We start from the raw sequence: 21,339 nt of genomic DNA, 5'->3' as shown, positions 1-21,339 counted from the left end.
CATTAACCACCTTAGCCTTTGCAAACAAAACTTGATGTCATTTTAAAAGCATGGCTAGTCTGCTTTCATTCTTTTTGAAGGCTTAATGGATGTTAAAGCCACACATTAACCAGCCCTGCCACAGTATGAGAAAAAGGCATTTTTCCTCTGCTTACAGAATAACTCCAGAATGTCTCCGGAGCACTTTAAAGACCTTTGTAGTTAACTATTGACAAACTCCATTCTTGCCAACTCCACAATAATTGCTTGCTCAAAAACACAACCTAAGAACTTGTTCCCACTATCTGCACTGAATTTTGCATTGAGGGCTTACGTTCTGCTTTCATTTACAGAAACATAAGTGGAAGACACTCAAGATTTAGACCAATAAACATAAACATAGGGTAAACAATACCAGAAAAGACACCTAGCCTCCAGGCACATGAAATACAGCTTCCATATTTGTATCATAGAAATAAACAAGTACTTGGTGCTTCTGAAATCCTTCCCAGATTCACAAACGTGCCACGCTGGTAATGCCTTCTTGCCACTTCTTTGGGTCATCGCTAGTTTCAGTAAAACAACTTAAATACATCCAGGAAGCCTCAATAGAAATGCTTTTTTTTCCCCATAGTCAGTCCTGAAAACCAAAATTCATTAAAGATGTTCTTCATTCTTCAGCTTTTAGTGATTTTAATAAAGTTCATGTGCTCTTTATGAAAAATTACCACTTGCAGGCTGCAAAGGCAGAATCCTGTGACTACGAACTACAGATCTCCATTAGAAGTATTCATTCTTTAGTGTTTACCAACCATTCTTCTTCCTATGTTTAAAACACTGAGCACACATGAGGACTCTCCAAATAACTTAAATCACGTTGCTTTACAGAATCTTGAGGTTCCTTTAGCCAGTAATTTTTCTTAACTCTGCATTTTATGTGGCCTTGGGAACACTCAATGCATCAATTATGCCCAACATGCACAGCTTTTCCAGATAAAGCTTTATTCTAACACACGCACACACAACAACTTTGCCATTGGTAATACAAAGGAACCTCCCCTAGCACAAAGCTGGCAGCAGAAACAAAGCTGAAGCAATGTGAAGTCATCTGCCACAGACAATGTCCAGCCTGTGCTCCGTACACAGGAAGCCTGTGACAGGAGCCTGTGCTGACCACAATGAGATCAGCAACCAAATATAGCCCAGAAGACAGCCTCACACTGCTGTACGTCCTCCTGCCTGACAGTACAACAGAATGGCATGGACCCAAATGGATTGGTTTAAGGAATTTCAGCTTATTGTTATCTTATGTATCCTGCCTGAGCTACAAGGGAATGGTTGCTGGAAAGAAACAGGTTAGAGTAAGGATAACACAGGTGAGCAGTCAGAGAAGCGATAAGCTGGACTGCAAAATACAACACAGACAGGTGCAGCATGCACAAAAAGGAAGATTTAATTAGTTTGTATTGCATTTCTATTTATGAACATAACTGCAGCAGAAATTACCTCCTGCAAAGGAAATGACAAACACACAAAGCTTTTCCACATCAGTCCTGCAGTCTTAAGCCTCTAAGCAGAAAAAAGGTGACAAATTAGCATGGAAACAATAAGAAAATAAACTAAAAGCAATTAACTCATTGAAATTCCATGACAGAGGCCACACAGTCTTGATTATAGGAGGAATGAAATAGTGCATGCTAGTACAAAGTCAACCAGTGCTACAATTAATTACCCCTGGCAACCACTTTCTGGATCTCCATGTTTGCGGAGGAGGGCACATCTCCCTCAGGTTCAGTTCCATAAACACAAAAAACCAGAATTGACTTAGTAAACTTTGGCTGAAAATGATGGTCTTTGCTCAAATTGCACTGCATGCCATAACTAAAACTGATGAGAAAAAACAGATCCCATTTCTCAGAACAATTCATCTATTTCTCAACCAAATAAGAGAAGGTAGCAGAGCAGATCTACTATTTTTTTAGGTACTTCATCCTTCACACACAATATGTCATTGGACAAAAATCCACCTTCTCAATGACTTCAAGTTTTCTTATTTGTTTTTAAATAAAAGGCAGAGCACTGACACATCATGGAGTCAGCGCTGTTCATGCATTTACATGTTCAAGTCGCAACATTTACTCGCCATATTCTCTCCATAAGGACACATTGCAGATTTGTCCTCACACAAGTGAATGCCAGATCATGCTTCTAAGATTGAGCACATCTTCCATCGGATGGGCTTCTATGTCAAACAAATGCCACTGGGATTGGAAAGGATGACATCGCTGTTTCCACTCTTGGCAAAACAGTGGGACTTTCATTGCTCAAAGCTGACAGCAGCTGGCCATGGGAATGTGATTTAAGGACAGGCATGAATTCACGTGCTCCAGTCCACACGTTTAAATGCCCCGAATTACAGCCTGGTTTCAGCAGATCATGGAAGCACAGGACTAAATGGTAAACCTCTCTTATAACAAGCAATGCACAGTCTAGACTTCCACCTGAAAGCAACTGCTGCTCTACGGAAACTGAAACCTGTTCAGGTACTTCATGATTTTTAAAAACAGCTGTTTCGAATACAGAGTTTTCATGCAGAAGTGTCTCAGTTCCACCACGACTGATCTAAACTTTGCCCAGATAAGAAGAAAATGAGTTTCATGACTTGCAAGGCAGACCTGCCAAGAGAAACCAGAGGCTCCTTGCAGAGCCACTGTACCACAGCAAGGCCCAGCCTCAGCAATCAGCTCACATGCAGACTGGAAGTAACGTGAGAAACCTGAAGATGACCTGTTAACATGGTCTATTCCTGACCTTAGAAAAAAAAAAATTCAGAGGAAGAGTTATTTAAAAACAGAACAAAACCTTTTCAGGAAGACAGCCAGTAGCATGCCCTTGTATGCGATTCAGAAGCAAGCAACAGCAGTGTCAAAACAGCTTTCCTTCAGACCACAGCTTAGATGTGCACAGCCACAGGTTACTGAAGATCGACCATCGCTATCTGAAACAAGTAACTCAAATGATAACAAACAGAAAGCTAGAATTGCCAAACCCTTCCAAAACTGTTCAGAAGACATGCAGTGCATGCAAAGAGCTATTTAACCAGTTAGAAATTAACACAGATCACTACAGCAAGTTCCAGAAGAGTGTTTTGACAACTCCTGCCTTGGAAATCCTAAGCCCAGCTCTGAAACCTGAAATGACACTGGTAACAATGAATGCAAGAAGCAAGAAAGGTGTTGAAGCAGCATGATGGATTTACGCACATTAAACAGAAATGAAACAACAACCAAAACCAGCCCTGCACAGGAAAGAAGGGGATCAAGCTCTTGCAATCTGTTCGAGATTATCTATGATAAAGAAACTTGAATAATCTGCATTGCCATTTCATTCCAAAGGTCCAGACATTCTGAAGTTAGAAAAAAGTAAATTAAGTCCATAAGTTTTGGAGTCTTTGAAAGCAGATCACAGCCCCAGCTCCTGAAACAGCTGGCAGAAGGCATCTATTCAAAGCTAAATCCAAACAAAAACAAATTGTATTCCACAAAAGAATTAATTCCCAGCTAAAGAGACCAAGAATTCACACATATATTTAGTGAACTGATTTCCCACCCCTCCTCCAGGCAACTTCAAAAATAATTACATGCTTTCCATCAGTTCAGAAGATAAGAATCCCATTTTTGCTGCCCTACTCCGTGGGTAATGGTCTCCAACCATACGTTTAGGTTGGAAGTGTTATCCATGAAGATTCAGTGAGATTATACATCCCCTTTGTAAAGGTGTGCAGAACTCTGTGGTTTGCATGGCAGAAAGGAAGTACAGCCAAGGTGATAAATAAAAATCCTGACCACAAATAGATGATTGCTTGTTAAACAATACAAGCCAGAACTGTATACACAATAACTCCAATAAAGGTGGAAACGATTACATTCATACTCTCTCTTTTTAAATAGGACTAAAGAAAGGATGGTGAAATATTGTTTACAAATAAGAAGGGAGCGTTTTCCTTCCTCTGAATGAATCTAATTTCAGTTTCTTGACCTCTGAGCTCATCAGACCCTAATTTCAGCAGGACAGGAGACTGCAGGGCTGCAGAGCAGCAGGAAGCACAGAGGGATGTTTACATTCCTAAGCAGTGCTCTCATTGACTTCTATACCCACAAAAAAGAAGCAAATGTCATTGTCAACTTCCAAAAACGTGTGCAACTTCATTTTGGCAACAAAACCACACATTCACAAGCAAACTTATGATTGCAGCTTGCACTATTGACATCCATTTGCCTAAAGGACTCATAAAAGCCCAGTGTTAGCTAGTGTTCAGAAGGAAGCCTCCTCCTTCCCTGAGGGTGAAATCGGTTGCATATCATGTTTATTAATCCAGATCAGCAATCCCTAAAGAGAGGTCAAAAGTTAACCCCCCTGCCCACCTCTTTATGCTGTAGTGGCTGTGTCATGTCAAGTATCAGTAACTTAAGCAACAGTTTGATGCAGTTGTCCTGTTTTAAAACAAACAAAAAAAATCCAGCCACTCTGCCAGGACTGTTTTCTTCACCATATGTTTATGCAATGCACACAATTGCAGGAAAAGTCTTTTCCCAGCCGTCCCACAACGGGAGCACAGATAATAGACTCCAGGGAGCAAAAACTTCTTCCAAGTTTCAAACAGAGCCTGACAAGGAGCTTGTAAACAATTCCACTACCTCTCCATGCGCTTCATGGGAGATTTCTGCATAGAACTTACACAGGCAGACAGACTGAAAAGTTTGTGAGCTCCCTCAGTGAACAAAGTACCCAGCCCATTGTTACACTGCCGGTTGGACAGCGGCCCAAACAATAAGCTGTTTTTAGAAAACCGGGGATTCATCCTCTTATGTGGCATGAGGGAGGGATTTAGCCTTAATTTAGCACCATTTAGAAAAGATTACCCTTTAATTACAATAGGAGTTGGCAGCCATAGGCAGCCATGAAGAGCCCTGATCCTGCAGTGCTTTGGGTGCACAGTGGCAGTGAGGTGGAAGCAGCCATGCTGCCGTGTCCCCCTGCAGCTGCAGCCTGCTCCATGGTCAGCAGAGGCCAAGGAAAGACACAAACCTTGCATTCATCAGTGTGCAAATCAGGAAGAGCCTGTGGTGTTGAGGGGCAGAAAAGCTGCTACAATGCACAGGGAGGAGCCATGGCCCTGGCTCAAATGTAAAGAAATCTGAAGGCTGATACCAGTGCTGGCTCAGCACAGAGCTCTTACTAGTCAGGAAGAGATCACAAGTAGGACATACTGATTTCTTCCACTTTGGTATCAGCCTCAACAGATAAGCAGGAATCAGCTCTCCAGGCTATTCCCTGGGTACAGCAGTGAGCAGCAGGCTTCAGGCCAAGTTTTTGGGCAGCTGCACAGCATGTTGGAGGTGCAGGATTGCCAGATCTCAGCCAAGATCCAGTAGCTAAGAGCCACTCAGGAGCCTGTTACAAATACCAACTAAATTAGAGCAAATCTAGTTCTCTTCCAGAACAGGGTCCAGGAAAATTTAGATCTTTCTTAAACAGATTTTGCTGCAGCAGAGAGGCCTGGCTTACATCTGTGCTCAACATCAAGGGCACAAAGAAACTAGAGTCAGAAGAAAAGACAGAAGCCACTGGCTATGAGTACATGTGTGCCTTCAGGTACAAACTGGCAGACAATAGTCCTTGCCCTCTTTGCGTGGTAATTGCTTTCAACATCTTAGCTTGAGCTGGTCTCCAAGGTAAAGATTAAAAAGCACAGCCTCCAGGAGACCTGCAATAACAGTCCTTAAGAATATCACACATTAACCAAATGTATTCAGAACTTAAGTCTTTACATAGCGCAAGGAAATCACCCCAGCTGGGACAAGAAACAGTGCAGTCTGGAACTCAGCAGCATGTGAAACTAGGCAAGTGTAGCTCTTGTTGTTGCTGTTTGTTTGTTTTGTTTGTTCTTCAATGAGAGAGTTTTTTGCAGTTCCATATTCTGAGTACTTGTGTAATATTATCTAGCTGAACACACGACTGCAAAGTACCACATTCCTGGCATGCTGATAAAGTTCATCACTCCTATCTCGAATGAGAAGCAGTTCCTTAAGCTCTGGTGCGATGGCCTGGATGCCAAATTGCTGCCAACGGTTGAATGAAAGCATCTAACAGCATTTAAGATGCAATGTGCTAAGAGACGTGTTATGTGCAGCTGGAGAGTGGGCCTGGAAGGAAACCAGACCCCAGATATGCCATACATATTTAATGCAGCCCCACACCATAGGCGAAAACACTGAGACGTTTACATTACCATGGGGTGCAGTACACTACACCGCTGTGTTCAGCTTCATGTCGTGTTGCAGCACATCTCCATTCACTTGTGCCCCACTCTGGTCACATAAAGGTGCATCTGTTCTACAGAATACTTTCCCAATTCTAGGAAAGCAAGAAAGAGTTGGTAATAAAAAGCATGACAGGACTGAAGAAACTTTTAAAGCTATGTTCTTCAGCCACTGCTTTTGGGTTCTCTTTCTGCTTTTCAGAAGGAAACACACGGGTCTTCCTAAGGGCTCAATAAATAAACAGCAAGCTACTTACCCCATTATTATTACTCTTCCGTGCATTCACTGCCACTGCTGCTCTGCTTTTTATTCTCAAATGCAACAGCAGGTACGTCTTTACAGGACCAATGGGTTAAGCACAATTAATTCAAAAACAAATCACCATCTAAACACAGTATCAAGAGAAGCAGAGCCTTATTTTGCCCCCAGTGACATACAGGGGTAGACCAGTTGTATTTTTTACACCTACAAGGAAGAATTCTCTGCCTATCCATCCAAGAGCTTATTTCACATTGGTAGCTGTAAGTTGAAAAGGAATGCTTTATTTGCTGCATTAGAGATGAAAACTGGTTTCAGGCATACGAAGATCTCCAAGACAAAGAGGTCAAGAAAGGGAGTAACAGGTATTCCAGCTGTCCCCAGAGATACTATTCCTCAAATGCAGCTTTCTCATTATTATGGCTTTCTGCACTCTGGGAATTCCACATCACTAGCTCACTAAGTCTAATGGGAAGCCACTATAATTGCACTCTGTTGCAATACCAGTTCCCAAGGCAGAATCATGACTGATTTTACAATAAGACAAGTTAATCCAGTCCTGTACACTGGAGAACACCCATGTGCACATAGACTCCAAACACTGGTCTGTCCTTGACGGCTCCAGCCATCTCTTAGAAGTAAAAGATGGTGTTAGAGCCTCACTGAGCTAAAATATAATGGAACAAAGCTCAGATGTGGACAAGCTTTACATCATGTGGAGGCTGTACCTCCTTGTACATCAGCGCCTACCAAGGATTAAGGCCACATTTTTCATACAAAGCCTAATGCTGTGTGCAGCAGCACAGAGCTAACACATGACTAACACAGCATGGTACTATATAACAAATAAAGAAGCCCAGGGCAAGAGAAATACTTCCATCAAATTCATCATTTTCTATGGAGATGACCCTGTCACAATGGCAGCAGGACAAGAAAATACATTCCTTATGAAGCACTCATAGAGATGCAGTGTCAACCTTCATACTATTTTGAGACTATTGAGAGTAAATACAGGACAGGCCTGTTCTGACAGCAAGGGTACACACAGCTCCCATGATGAAGATGAGATACAGTAGACAACTGGGCTAATAAACACTCTTTGAGGCTGGCTCTCAGTTCTCAGAGCAAAAACCTTAAAGCCAAACAGATGCCCCACAGAGGCTTTGCCGGCCCTGAAAGCCTCCCCAGATGAGCTGAACTCCAAGAGACGTTCCCCAGCTGCAGTCCCACATGCCAGGAGTATGAGAGGAATGAATGCCTTACTATGTTCACTGCAAAGAGTAACAATGGGAAGGTCAGAGGGAACATCAGACCAATTTTGATGTTAACAGGCTTTATGTCACGCTAAAGAGTTCCTTTCACTTCAGTCCCAATAACTCACTTATATTTTAGGGCAGACGGCCACACAAGCTAGATTAGAACCACCAGCTACAGACTAGTACAGTAGCTAATGCAAATCCAAACAGCTTTCATTCAAGGCAGATGTACCTGCAGCTATGTGCAGCTCTCTCCTGCCACTACAGATCTTATTGTACTCCTGTCCTTTGGTTTCTATTTGTTTCCCAAGTCAAACAAGTAGGAAACTTTATAAAGAGATTTCTTTTCCTTACTTCCTTCCATAGAAAGGCTATGACCAGCTTGATTTATTAGCAACTCCTGGAGCAGGTGTCTTAAACATGAAACTGCCTGGAAACTGTCATCTATTGACCACAGCATGTATCCGTGGACAGAGCATAGAACACCTTAACAGCAAAGATACCTTCTAAATTCCCAGGGCGTGCTTATGTTCAAGACTTCTGCCCCAGCATTTCTGATGCACAGCTTACAGCTCATCCCCCAGAGGCACACTCTTAACTTCCTAAAAGCCCAGAAAGGAGAAGTTAAAAACCAAGGTTCATACTTCAAGCCTGATTCTAGTGGACGTGGATGGTCCTGGGTGCACATTTTATCTTCAAGCCACCACTGCGCTCTCCTCTATGGGGACCCATGAGGACAAGAACATATGATTGTATATGGTCAAAATTAATCCAGGAACACAACAGCAAAATACATTTTCTCCTATTCCAAAGAAGTTACCAAACTCTCATTAAGGATGACTGTAATTCATTCAAATCATCCAAGGGTAAAACAACACAGAATACACAAGATACAGACTACAAAACTGCTGAAAATAAGAGTAATTAGTAGGATTACTGAAGAAAGAGAGGAAAAAGAAGTGTGGGAATTAACACATAAAGCCTGTTAAAGGCCAGACACTGAAAGAAGACGATCCATCTCTACATTCCTTTCCTAAGAGGTAATGCTGCAAGTGTCACAGCAGCCAGCATTCCTTCAGTCCTCTCAAAACCCAGTCAAACAACTAACATAGCTCACATGCTCCATTTGCTAAAATCTGGGTTCAGCTACTTAATCCTTCAGTGCTCCCTGAAAATAAAAAAGGGGAGGGGAATCATGAAAACAAATTCAATTTTCAGAACTGTATCCTAAACTATGGGACATATTATTAAGCACAACATGTAAAAGAAAAAAATCAAACAAAGAAGTATAATAAGTAGAATAACAGAATCACAGAATAGTTGAGACTGGAAGGGAAATCTGGAGGATCACCCATTCCAACCCCAGCTTACAGCACAGCCAACAACAGCAGGTTGCGGGGGATGCTGTCCAGTTCAGCTCTAAATGCTCCAAAGATGGAGACTCCATCACCACCTCTAAGCAAAGAAAAGAAAATGAGAAAATAAGTTAAGCATGGCACGTTGGGCTTGTGGCTAATTATGTATGTGCTATGCTTCAGTCTTTCATTTTTATAGACTGTTCTGTAGCAACACAAATACACCAGTGGCTGGAGCTAAACAAACTCCATAGCTGGAATTGTTCCAAATGACTCAAATGTGCTCTTAAAATATTTCTGTGATTACTGAAGGATCTTAGAACAAGACTCCATTGTAACCAGGCTGGGAAGGAGGGGGGGGTAAGTTTAGAACACCCCCAACTCCCCAAACACCATTCTAATTTAGCCAGTTAAGTGCAAGCCATCTAATTTCCCAGGGATTAGTTTGGATATTTTGGCTTCAGCCCACCTTTAAATAACTTCCTGAAGTGGACTCTCAATAAAGAACATTGGCTGCACTCTTTCAAAAAAGGTACTAATTGCCTTTCAAAAAAAGAAACGACAAAAATAGCTGCCTTATATTTTCCCTGTTGTGTCTGAGACCAACACAGCTGAAATGAAGCTGCTCACAGAGCTGCAGGTGAGAGCTAGCAGATATCGTGCTCAAAACCCTCAGATCACAGGAGCCAACAAGAGTCACACACACATGCACGGTCCTACTGAAGAACACTGCTAGGCCACACATCCTGTGCTTGACACCACTGTGAGGTTAATCTTGCATGTTCCCTCATACTGGAAGTACTACATGCTCACTGCAGCTTTGGCCACCTAAATGCTGCTGTACAGCAGTTACCTGGCAGAGTATCCCCCCAGCATGGCTGTCATGGGACATACAGCACTCAGCACATCACAGCACCCCATATAAACCACCACTTGATCAAGAAAAGCATGCACAAACATTGAGTGTTTCATCTGTTGCAAGGTCAGTGTCATCTCTCCACCACTGACAAACTGAGGCTGCCTTGTACAGATAAACATCCACATGAAGTTGGCTGGTAGGGAGAGTTGCAAGACGATGGAATCAGAATGCCCTGAGTTGGAAGGGACACATAAGGATCACTGAGTCCAACCGCTGGCTCCACAAGGAGAAACGAATGAGCTCCACAGTCTGGATGTGACTTACCCCTGGGCTTAACACCTTCCTGCCAGTGCTGTGCCTCAGAGCAGCCCAGAACACAGCTCAGCATTTCCTAAGCCAGTGGTGTATATGCTACTACATGTGGCAATGTTGGCATGGTACACTTTCACTTTTGAAGATCTTTCTGTACAAATCCTTCATGAGAAGAGCAAGGGGAAACTTTTTAAGGGTTATATAAGGTACTCCGCTCTCCAACTTCAGTGATTTCACAATCAACAATAATAAAAAACAAATCCAAACCCCCATGGGCTTAGAAAGGAACAGATGACCTAAGATGAAGGCAGCTGGAGCTGGCTGCAGCTTCTCCTCGTTACATGTGGGTGTGAGGAGCAGGGACAGAGCCGCCTGCCACCCATACAGCGTCCAGCTCAGATCACCCCTTCTCTGTTCCAAGTCAAGTAAGAGCACAGCTCTTTCATACACAACATGCAAAGTGAAAGGCCAGAGGGGGAAAATGTGTGCACATGTACATACAGAAGTGAGTAACAGCCAGGGAGGTGTCCACCTCCTTCCACAAGGTGCTCAAAAATACATCTATCCTTCATGAACTTCACATATAAAACAAAAATCTATGTTGTGCTAGTTGCGTGCTATGGGAAACATGCATTCACGATGATTAGGTCTGATGTGTTCCAATAGATGCCTTAACACAATTCAACAAATCGTGTTATTTTAGTCAGGTCTATCTGTTTGGTGCTCAATGTCCTGCACTGTGCCACAAACAGCAGAGAAGGTGTTCATCTTTTGGGCTGTATTTAAGGCTGTTTTTATCAAGAATGAAGTGTGTTAAGCTTTGCTTGGAAATAGATTTTTGGAATTTCAGGGTGCATTTCCTTTCTCACGAGGGTGAAGAGAATTAGGAATTCAATCTCTAAGCAGAATTAAAGAAGGAATGAATTTTAATCCAAGATTAAACTCCAGCAGTAAAGCATAAAATCTAAAATCCCTTCAGCTTACTTTCTTGCAAATTTAATGAGGAAAACATTGTTAACAGACTCAGTGACACAGTAAGGAAACTCGTGATGCTGTAAACTGAGGATGCAAGAGGACGGTTTAAAAATGAAGTTTGCTGTTTCAAAAAGCAAAGAACCTACTCCTGTGCCAGGAGGCCTTTGGCTGTTTCCAAAAGGAGAGAGTTCACCGCTCTTCCACTGGTTTAAATTTATTTAAAACAGCTGTGTTCTCAGAACAGCCATTCCCACTTCCTGCCCGTTAAAACATTCCCAACCCATTTAAAATAAAGGAGGGAGAAAAACAAGACAAAAATCTGATGCTGCGATGGTAGAACAAAATCCGAGTATTCCTGAGGGTGTCTCTCTGAGCTTCCATGCTGCAGCACTGCTCTCCCACCAAACACCAAGGCACGACCCCAAGGAAACACACTCACACCATTTCCCTGTTGGCAAGGCAGAAAGGTCACTGCCATCCTGGTCATTAGATTGCAGCGTCTGTCTGGGTTCCCATTAAATCTCTCATGCTGTAAGAAATTAGACCACAGCGCAGCCTATACCTTTATGCTGTTTTTGGATACATTGCAACATAGGCTCTTCGAAACCACAATCCTTCCCCCATGTTAAACTCAAAGCAGCTACAGAGTTCAGGATACAACGTTGCATATGTGTTTGTTAGGGGTTTAAGATTGGAAACATCTGTACAAGGTTAGATGCTCAGTTAACACTTCATACATGCAAACACAGAACTATATTAGGAGTAACAGAGGTTTTAAACTATCTGGCACTTAGATCCCAGCTACTGGAGTTGAGGAATTTTTCCTATTCCAGATAAAAGGAGAAAATGCTGGGGTAGCTCAGGGAATTTCTAGCCTTTATAGCTGCACTGAGAAACAAACCAAGCGAATTACTGCCCCTATACTGATCTCCAAAAAGACTATAGGCATATATAAATATTTAAATAGGCACAATTCCTGGCATTTTGTCATTTAACTCTGGCAATACTGCCAATATATATTCAGCACACAAAGCAAGGTACTGCCTAAGGAAAACTGTTTCCAAACTACACCAAGTATTCCCTCTTGTGTAGGTTTCCTACACAAGTAAGTGCACAGACCTGGTCTGCACATCCAGTACAAGCCCAGCACATGGCAGAAAAGAGGTCCTCTGTGTGCCAATACTTCCCTCTTGCTCCATAGGGCTTTTCTAACAATGCTTTCTTAACTCACCTGTGATTCAGTCCTACTGGAATGGCCTCTAATCTCACTGAGGTCCCAGAGGATCTTGTCACAACTGTATAATCGATGTTGGAGAGATCCTACTAATAACATTAGGAAAAATGAATAACAATTGTGCTCTCGTTGTCTCAATGTGATTTTTGCAGTTGACATGAGGGGAGAGATGAGTGACTTTGTGCCCATTTGAATCAGCTCTGATTGCAGAAATGCCAGGAGGGAAACAACCATCATGTCCTAACACAAGCAGACTGGAATGTTTGCCAGAGTGATTATGGATTGAATCAATGACACAATGATCCAAGAAGTCTGGATTCAAAATAAAATTCTTATTCAAAATATAGATGAAAAGAAATTGTGTCAGAAAACTAAAAATAAATGCAGTGCAATGCTCCAAGCTGCAATCTTCTTTATCTTATTTTTTATTCCTCCATCAGAAAAAGAAAAGCTCCTCACAGACACACAAGCCATGCTAAATAAACCTGGCTTAGCAAGAGGATATTATCCAATTTAACACCACGTTCTGCTTTTCGTGCACTTGAAGTTAATTCATTTGCGCTATTTAGATGTGGATTTTATGTAGCTACACAGTATGCTAAAGATCCCACTTTGGCACCAGGCTTGTTACGTACACAGGAGACAGATTTTTACATGACAGGATCTCATTCATCTCAGAAGCCAAGCAACCATTCAGATTTTAAAACTACCATCCATATTGTCAGGAAGGAAAGCTGGCTGGCAAAGGCTGGAGCACCCAGATCTATTTAAGATTACAAAGCTTATCACTCCATTGTCATTGGGAGAAAAGAAAACCAGGGTATTTTTCTGGAGGACAAGGCCAGGTCAAAGCCTTCTTAAGGCACTGAGGGTGGACAAAGGCTTGTATTTTCTTACACATTGGTCACACTAAAAATGTTGCTGTATTCAAAATGCCAATTGTGTTTTTAAAGCCCTGTGCTACCAGCACAGCTGTGAGTTGTGGGAGAATATCTTCACACTGCTGAGTGACAGGATGAAAATCAGGACCAAATGTGCAAAATGGACTTCTGCAATGGGAAATGTCAAAGATTGAACCATAGATGGTGGAGCACTGACCTCAAAAAGAGACTAAAAAAAATAAATAAATAAAAAATCAATGTAACAAAATCTCTGTGCATAGGAAGAAATAAAACCTGGCTGATGTGGGCAGGTGAGAGGGCAGTTCAAATGTCTGCTTAGATAGTGTCTGTATCAGAAAAATAAGGTTAGCCCTCCATCAAGTCAATACACTTTCTTGCTTAGAAACCGGAGCTAACCAACATGGCCAACTGCTCAGCACTGCATGGCAGGACATGCAGACAGACTCCAAATGAATCTCCTGCAACAACTCATCACTACCCACAGCAAAGCACTCGGCTGTGCTGCTCCACAAGCACTGCACTGTTCCACAAGCACAGTACAACGCAGGCTGCATGCTGGCACCGATTAAAGGGTAACAAAAAAGATTACAGACAAAGGGCTGCAGCACACCACAGGGCCATGCACTGCATCACAGGACATGCTGCTCTTTCTGCACAAGCTGGGTAGGCCCTAATATGGCACGGCTGCTCCCCAGCCCCAAGCACCAAATACGGCACGGGCTGAGGAGAAGCCGGATCCAGCTGGGAGAGGGTCCAAATTCCCGGTTCAGCTCATAGGCTGGCACTCAGCACACAGAGCTGAGCACAGTTTTCTGTAAATGAGCAGGACTCCAGTTCACTGCTCCTCCTGAGCTCCAGAAACGAGCCTGTCTGCTTCAGGGCAGGGGACAGCTCTGAATGCCAGCCATCCCCCAGGCTCATCCTGGAAAGGGTGCAGGGGCAGCATCCACAGGGGTGTCCCAGAGGGTAAGGCAGACAATGGGGGAGAACAGAGTGGAGGAAGAGCACAGGATGGATATGAGTAAGGAAGTGTCTGGAATGAGAGGAAAATATGAAGTCCGAGTTCTCAGCAATTAGACCTAAACCCAGCTACTCTCTGAAATGGAGGCTCCTGCATTCATTTAGATGGCAACATTTATTTATGTCATTTCCCCCCTGCTAAGGTTTTGTGGATCATCTTTCAAACTCATGCTATATTCCACAGTTGCTCAGTTACAGATCTGAACAAACCATTCCCTGCAGTCTGCCAAATGCAGAGAAAGAGAGCAAATGAATGCCTGGAGGATGAATCACCCTCTGGAAGTCATCTTATGGCCCCACACTGCTACAGATTAGTCACAACCTCACATACAGTAGAGAGAAAGAGGAAATGGTGAATCCATTAACTCCCGGCAGCGCACAGCCCTATAACTGCTGTTCCCACCCCTCGCCCCCTCCCAGGGAAAACAGGCAATTTTCCAAATCATTAGAATTTTCTTTCAGATTAGAAGAAATATGTTCTTCAACTCAAAGGGATAAATTAGGTATTAACACCCCTGAAACTAGTGAGTTTGTTCCAGCAGGGTTTGGGATGGGAAGCAGGAGCTGCGATTTGAAATGGGCCGACTGCAGGGATCGCCGCAGCGGTTTCAAGAAAACCGCTATGAAGCAAAATGCTGTGAGTGGGTTGGAGGCTCCCAGCAGCAGGCGGGAGGTCTGACACAGCGGGGATGAACAAACTTCCGCTGGTACAAAAGAGATGACAGCACATACAGCCCCGCTCAAGCAGCAGCGCCCATCAGAACCCCCTTGGGTTCATCCAAGCCCTTAGCGGAGCCACTCAGCAGCCCTGAGCCCATTGCAAATCGGCCCCAAATCTGCAGAGCCTCAGCTCTGATGTGCCTCAGTTCCTGAGTGCAGCTCAGCACATGCCCTCCACCAGCACTGCTAATGCCAAATGTTGCCGCTCTTCCAGGGACAAAATAGCAGATGGGATTGCTGCTGCCAAGCTTTTGTCTCGTGAAACCTTGGATTTCATCGATTGCAGACAGTTCAAAACAAACAAATGTTTGCTGGATGGTCAGGGACAGCCCTCGTTCTTGGCCAAGGCACAGACAAGCATCACAAACATGAGTTTCGCAGTTCATCAAGGCCCAGCTCTCAGCTGAGCCTACAGGAACTACAGCAAAGCCGCTACTTCTGTAACAAGCTTTTTTAAATGTAATTCCATTCAGAGTTCTCAACTATTCACCCAACCATTAGTTGATGCTCTATATAAAGCAGCACGTCCTGTATTTTACAGCAGAAAGCACAAGGAGGAGATGGGAATTTTCATGAGCAAATCACTTCAAGCTTTCAACAGGAGCAAATCAAGCAGCACCAGCAAAGAAAAAGCAGCTGAAAACACAAAGCTGTACAGGTTGCTCATTGATGGTACAGCGGGAAAAACTGGAATGTTCAACTTCCCAGGCTTTGTTTTGGTAATATGTAAGAAAGGGATCTTTTCCAAAACACAGCAGCAAATGCCCACAGTGCTCCAGCAATCAGATTACAATGCCAGGTGGCTGTATTCTTAATGCAAACCAACTGTTATCGATCAAAATAGAAGGAGTTTGGTTTCCATGGGTGTACCTTGCTTACCTCAACAACCACAGGTTTGTCCAACTACACAGCAGAGACAGCAATTCTGGTCTCTCCTTCCATTTCAAGTAAGCAGCTGTTAGAATATGTCCAAGTAATAACAGCCACAAAAGCCACAAGTTCGCTCGTGTGTTACCTGTTTTCCATCAGGATGTTCAAAACTGACAATGAGCTCCCCAACAACTTGTACTTTATTGCACATTTACATGCAGACAGACGGAATTACGGTCAGCCTATCAGGGTCAGTTTGGGAGAACAAAACAAAAAGAAATCACACGTGTATTTTACACGCTACCTCCTTTTGTTTGAACAGATGGCTGGATGTAACGTTAAGGTCCTTCCTTTTCAACATGGATCGATATAACCACTGAATATTTGGCAGGAGGAAGCTGCAGAGATGTGCCCATGGCCATAGAAGTATTGCTGCTGACCATTGTCATCTATCATGGAAAGGCCTAGTCAAGCAGGTGTTGCTCTGTATGCACAGAAGACTGAATCCCAGCCTACCACTGGCTTGTTACTACTCAATCCCAACCATTTCTTTCCTTCCCCTTTGTTCCAATACAGTAAATGAGCATAGCAGTGCAGCAACACAGTAGGTAAAATGCTGTCAATAAACCCGATAATTATCTTGTATGTCTGTCTGTAGGCTATACTGCTTTTTTTTTTTTTTTTTTTCCAGTGGGAAAAATAATTATTTCTCCTTCACTTTTGAATATACACTGTTAAAGTGTTAAAACAGTATGGATCAAGTATCACGTATCCCATTCACTGTTATGTATGTAGGTGAATTAACCAAAGCAGAACAACCACCCTGAGTGATCACAGATACTGCACACTGCAGTCAAGCAATACATTCAAATAAGCTGCACAAATATTGCAGCCTGGGCACGTATCGCCGCCGTTGCAGAATATGCCCCACTTCATCTTAATGAGAAATGAGGCCGCTCAAGATTTCATTTGCATGCTTCTTTTGGAGACAGCTTCTAAGCCTATCCAGGAGCCCTAGAGTTTGTGTCATGGAACAAAGTCAATACACGATCCTTAAAGGCAAAGAACAGTAACAAGAGCTACTGCCACCCTACAGAGAAATGAACAGTCACGTACAGCTCACTGCTTTCTCTCCAGGCATTCCTTTGTCATCTCCAAAGAATATTTTATGTTAACCAATGATTTGGTTAACATGCTTCCTTTGTCTTCTCCTCCCCATAAGAACAGAACAAAACACTGTTTGCAACACCCTTCTGAAGCATTCAATGCTGATGATACCTTTGCATTGGCTTGCTTATCACAGTACACTTGGACATTCTGACAGCTACATAACACTCCTACCAAGCATCTGCTTTTGATATAAGCTACATTTGCTGCTTTCTGAAGAGCACAACTTCAAGTCATCACACACAACAGAAAAAGGTGTTAGGAAACTAAAGAAAGGCAGGCTATATTTTGATGAAGCCCAAGTAGTATGAGAGAAAAAAGTAGGACCCCAGTTGTACTGATGCTCTTTGCCTTTGTAAGCTTTCCACCCATCCCCTTAAAACATACACAACAAAGAAGGCCTTGGCATTAACTGTGATGTACTGATGCATGCTTTTAGAATCTCAGGACAGCCACAGTCTACTTACACACTTTTACGTTATTACAGAAATAAATAATGCATAACATAATCATGCCCCTGCATTCTGAGGGACTTAAATACAAGTCTACCATCACCAATACTGCATAACCATCTAATTTGAAAGTAGCTTTGGACAGCAGCCAGTTTCATATCTAACCAAACAGTGAGCTGTAAATCTAACTGGCATCTCAAAAGCAACTCAAAAGTACTAAGCAAAGCAGACAAGCTCTTTTTCAAGCTAACCTTCCAAGCCACGTTGTCCTACAAATCATCAGGATGCCAATAAGTGAATTCCCGTACAGCAACCTTGGCTCAGGCAGGTTGGCAGCCCTATATTAGCATCCCCACAGACAAAGGCTCACAGGATGATTTCTTAGCTGAACACAGCCTATAGAAACAACTCTTTATCACTTCACCTCCTAGAGGAGACAAATAACAACCGAAAGCATCAACATACAACATGATGTAGTATTTCACTGAGAGTCAGGAGCTAATTCATGTAACTTGAGATAAAAAAACAATGCATTTCTAAACCATAACGTTCAGTAAGGTTTGAAATCAATTTCATTTCACAAAAATAAGCATGGAAGTGAAATAACCAGCAGGTTCACCTGGGGAGACAATTTCTACTTCAGTCTATGTGTCTCAAATGGAAACAACAGAAAAAATGTGGCACAATTACCCTGAGAGGTACAAGATGCAAACCAGCATGTGAACAGATAGGACAAATCTGGGGTAAAGTCTACAGTTCTCCAAGGACTCCAACTGAAGGGTTTGATGAGATGGAGCCTCAGTGCAATGGCAGGACAGCCCCCACTACCACCAGGATGATCCGAATGGCAGATATTGTGTACACACAGGTGGGTTTGCAAAACAGGGTCCAGCTCTAAGGATGGCACGTACACTCATCAAAGGGATAAAACTGTGGGGGTTACAGGTAGGAAATTCTGCCACAATCACAGATAAAGGAGCACAAGGGAGAAGCTGGCCGGAAAGTTGTGCAAGATCTGACAGTTGCAGCAGAAAAGCCTGTACTTTCAACAGCCTCTATTAGGAAGTTCCCACGCTCAGAGCCCATTTACCTATGGAATGAACAGGGCCGCGATATGGGATGCTTCATAACATTAAACAAATTAAAGTATATCCAAATTTACAACACCAAGCAAGACAGGAAATTTTGCTGTGTGTCTGTGCATGACATGGCTTTATGCTATTGATGTCTCTAGATGTAGCGGAGAGGAACAGAACAAGATTTAAGGAGACTGCAATGTCTGTATTCTAAAAAGGCTGCATGAAGTCCAAGTTGAGAAGCAAGAAAAAGAAAGCACCCCTCTTCCTGGCAGCAATTCCCCTGCCTTCCCCAGGAACAATACAATGTAACCTAAGGTGCAACCTCTTCAAACTGCACCTTGCTATATGGCAAGTCCTGTATGCAAAATGCCTCCCAACGTGCTTGGGAAAAGCAAGAAGTTATATAAACAGCAAAGATAAACTCCTCCTGTGACAACATGCTTCATGCATCTGCCGAAGGTTTACAAGTTCTAATGAAGACCAGATTCCTCCCCAGCATCACAGGGAAGCAAGAGGAGCAATGTTCTGCCTTGTGTTGTACAACTATAGAGACCTCAGATTGTTCCCAGAATTGTTTGCCTCCCAGGTTTTGACTTAATTACAACAGGACATGCACACACAAAGCAAAGAATGAATCATTGCTCATCCTGCTATTTTCTTTTTTCTTTTTGGTTTTTGCTTTTTTTTTGTTGTTCCCAAATCTCTTCGAGCCTCTGAGATGTTGTTGTAGCTCTAAAAGAACAAGCAGCAGCTGCCTTCCAGACATTTCCCACCTGAAGGACTAAATTCATGAGGCCCACAGCCAACCAAGGTGTCACCTGTGACTGAGCCACCCTGGCACTGCCCCACATTCAGGCTCCAGCTCAGTGAGGTCACACCAGTCTCCTCACCTTCCCCATGTTGTCTCATCCCACCTACCAATGGGTTTGCTGATTTTCTTCTCCCTTTGGCAAAACCCTATTGCTCCTTCTTCCCAGGACTGTTTCTGACTCCCTTATCTTTTGTGTAGCAACTCTACTTCCAAGGGCTCACGATGCCAACACATTTGTTCCTTCCAGTATTTGCACTGCCAGAATCAAGTCAGTTCCAAGTAGCATTAACCAGAGAACCACAGAACCATTTGAGTTGGAAGGGACCTCTAAGGGTCATCTAATCCAACTCCCTTGCAATGAACAGGGAGGTTCAGCCTGCATTTGGTTAGTAAGAGCACAAACATTTAATTCAAAACAATTCACCTCCTCTGCTTATGCTTATTTTGCTTTTATGATGTTAAACAGAGTCCATCCGACACACAGGATGCAGGAAGTGAGGGCGTTCACAGGTTCAGCTGAATTGATACAAATCCATTTGCGTTTACTTTCCCTTTGACACAGTGTATTTTGATGTTACTTCAAATCCACATCCAACCCACACCAGCAACACCAAAGACCGACAGCACATGGATCACATTGACCAAATACAACCACACACGTCTACATTTTAAGCAGCATCAGATCCTTTGCAAACAAGGCAAGGCCTACATCAGCTCAAAAGCAGCGCATGGTTTGCCTGCATAGAAACAGTCACCAAAATAACCGGAGCAGGAGCAGCCAAGTGAGTCCCACGGGATGCGCTATATGGGCAATGAGCGGCCCCCCATAGGGAGCACTAAGAGGGTGCCTGCAGGTCCGGACAAGGCACAACCACCCCCAGCATGGGCTGTGCTTGAGGCAGCGATGATTTTGTATAAGAAAAACGCGTGTTGTCAGGGCCCCAAGCTCAGGGCTCAGGCCCGTCCCTCCCCGCCGTCCTCACCTCCTTCAGCTGCTCCATCTCGGCACGGATGGTCTCATACTCCAGCTCCAGCTCCTCGTATTGCTGCTTCAGCTGCTGCTTCTCCTCCAGCACAGCCAACCCATATTCCGCCGCTTGAATCTTCTCTCGTGTGGTCTCACCCAGCTCTTGGAAAAGCCTCTTGATCTCATTCCTCAGCCACTCGGGTTCCGACTCCATCACCAGCCGGGCGTACTCCTCCTCCTCCATACCCAGCGACATGTCGGCGGTGCTGGGGGGCACCGCAGCCGGAAAGGCGAATCGAGCGGCCCCCTTACCCCGCTCACTAACAACGCCTCGGCCCGATCCCGGCCACGGTCCCCCCTGTGGCGGCCATCCACGGTGTGAGCGCTGCGGAGCCGCCCCTCGCACGACGCCGCCACCGCCGCCAAACTCGCCTTGTGAGCGCCGACCGCAGTGAAATCATTCAAAGGGAACGGCCGGCCCGGCGTCGCGATGCACGCTGGGAGATGTAGTCCGGATGGTGATGCCACCCCGCTGGGAGAGCAGCTCGCAGGACTACGTTACCCATAATGCACCGCCCGCGGGGTGGGGAGGTGGGGTAGAGAGGAGCGGAGCAGAGCGGCCTCTGCAGGGCTCGGAGCGGCCGCGCCCTGTTGGGCTGCGACTGGAGCGGGGGGCTGAAGGCCTCACATCACCCCTCTACATTCATAATAAACACTGGGTTTTTCTTCTGCCTCGTATATTCTCAGCCCTCATTGTGCTCAGGCTTTACGCTGTAAATCAGGACTCAAATCAAATCAGG

General features: G+C 43.9%; 1 protein-coding gene across 2 annotated transcripts in view; it reads right to left on the bottom strand.

Annotated features, from left to right (window-relative positions):
* BICD2 (BICD cargo adaptor 2) overlaps positions 1–20,969 on the bottom strand; it is a 60,646-nt gene extending 39,677 nt beyond the window's left edge. For both annotated transcript variants that reach the window (XM_015875270.3, XM_015875268.2), the window contains exon 1: positions 20,556–20,969. In XM_015875270.3, coding sequence (XP_015730756.1) covers positions 20,556–20,795 — 240 coding nt within the window. In that variant the 5' untranslated portion in view covers positions 20,796–20,969. The remainder of the gene's footprint in view (positions 1–20,555) is intronic.
* Between the last annotated feature and the right edge of the window lie 370 nt (positions 20,970–21,339).

The sequence above is a fragment of the Coturnix japonica genome, chromosome 15 (genome assembly GCF_054131305.1).
Source record: "Coturnix japonica strain WE chromosome 15, WE-NBRP24, whole genome shotgun sequence".
NCBI lineage: Eukaryota > Metazoa > Chordata > Aves > Galliformes > Phasianidae > Coturnix > Coturnix japonica.
The sequence above is the reverse complement of the archived record's forward strand: the minus strand, read 5'-3'. Positions and strand labels throughout refer to the sequence as shown.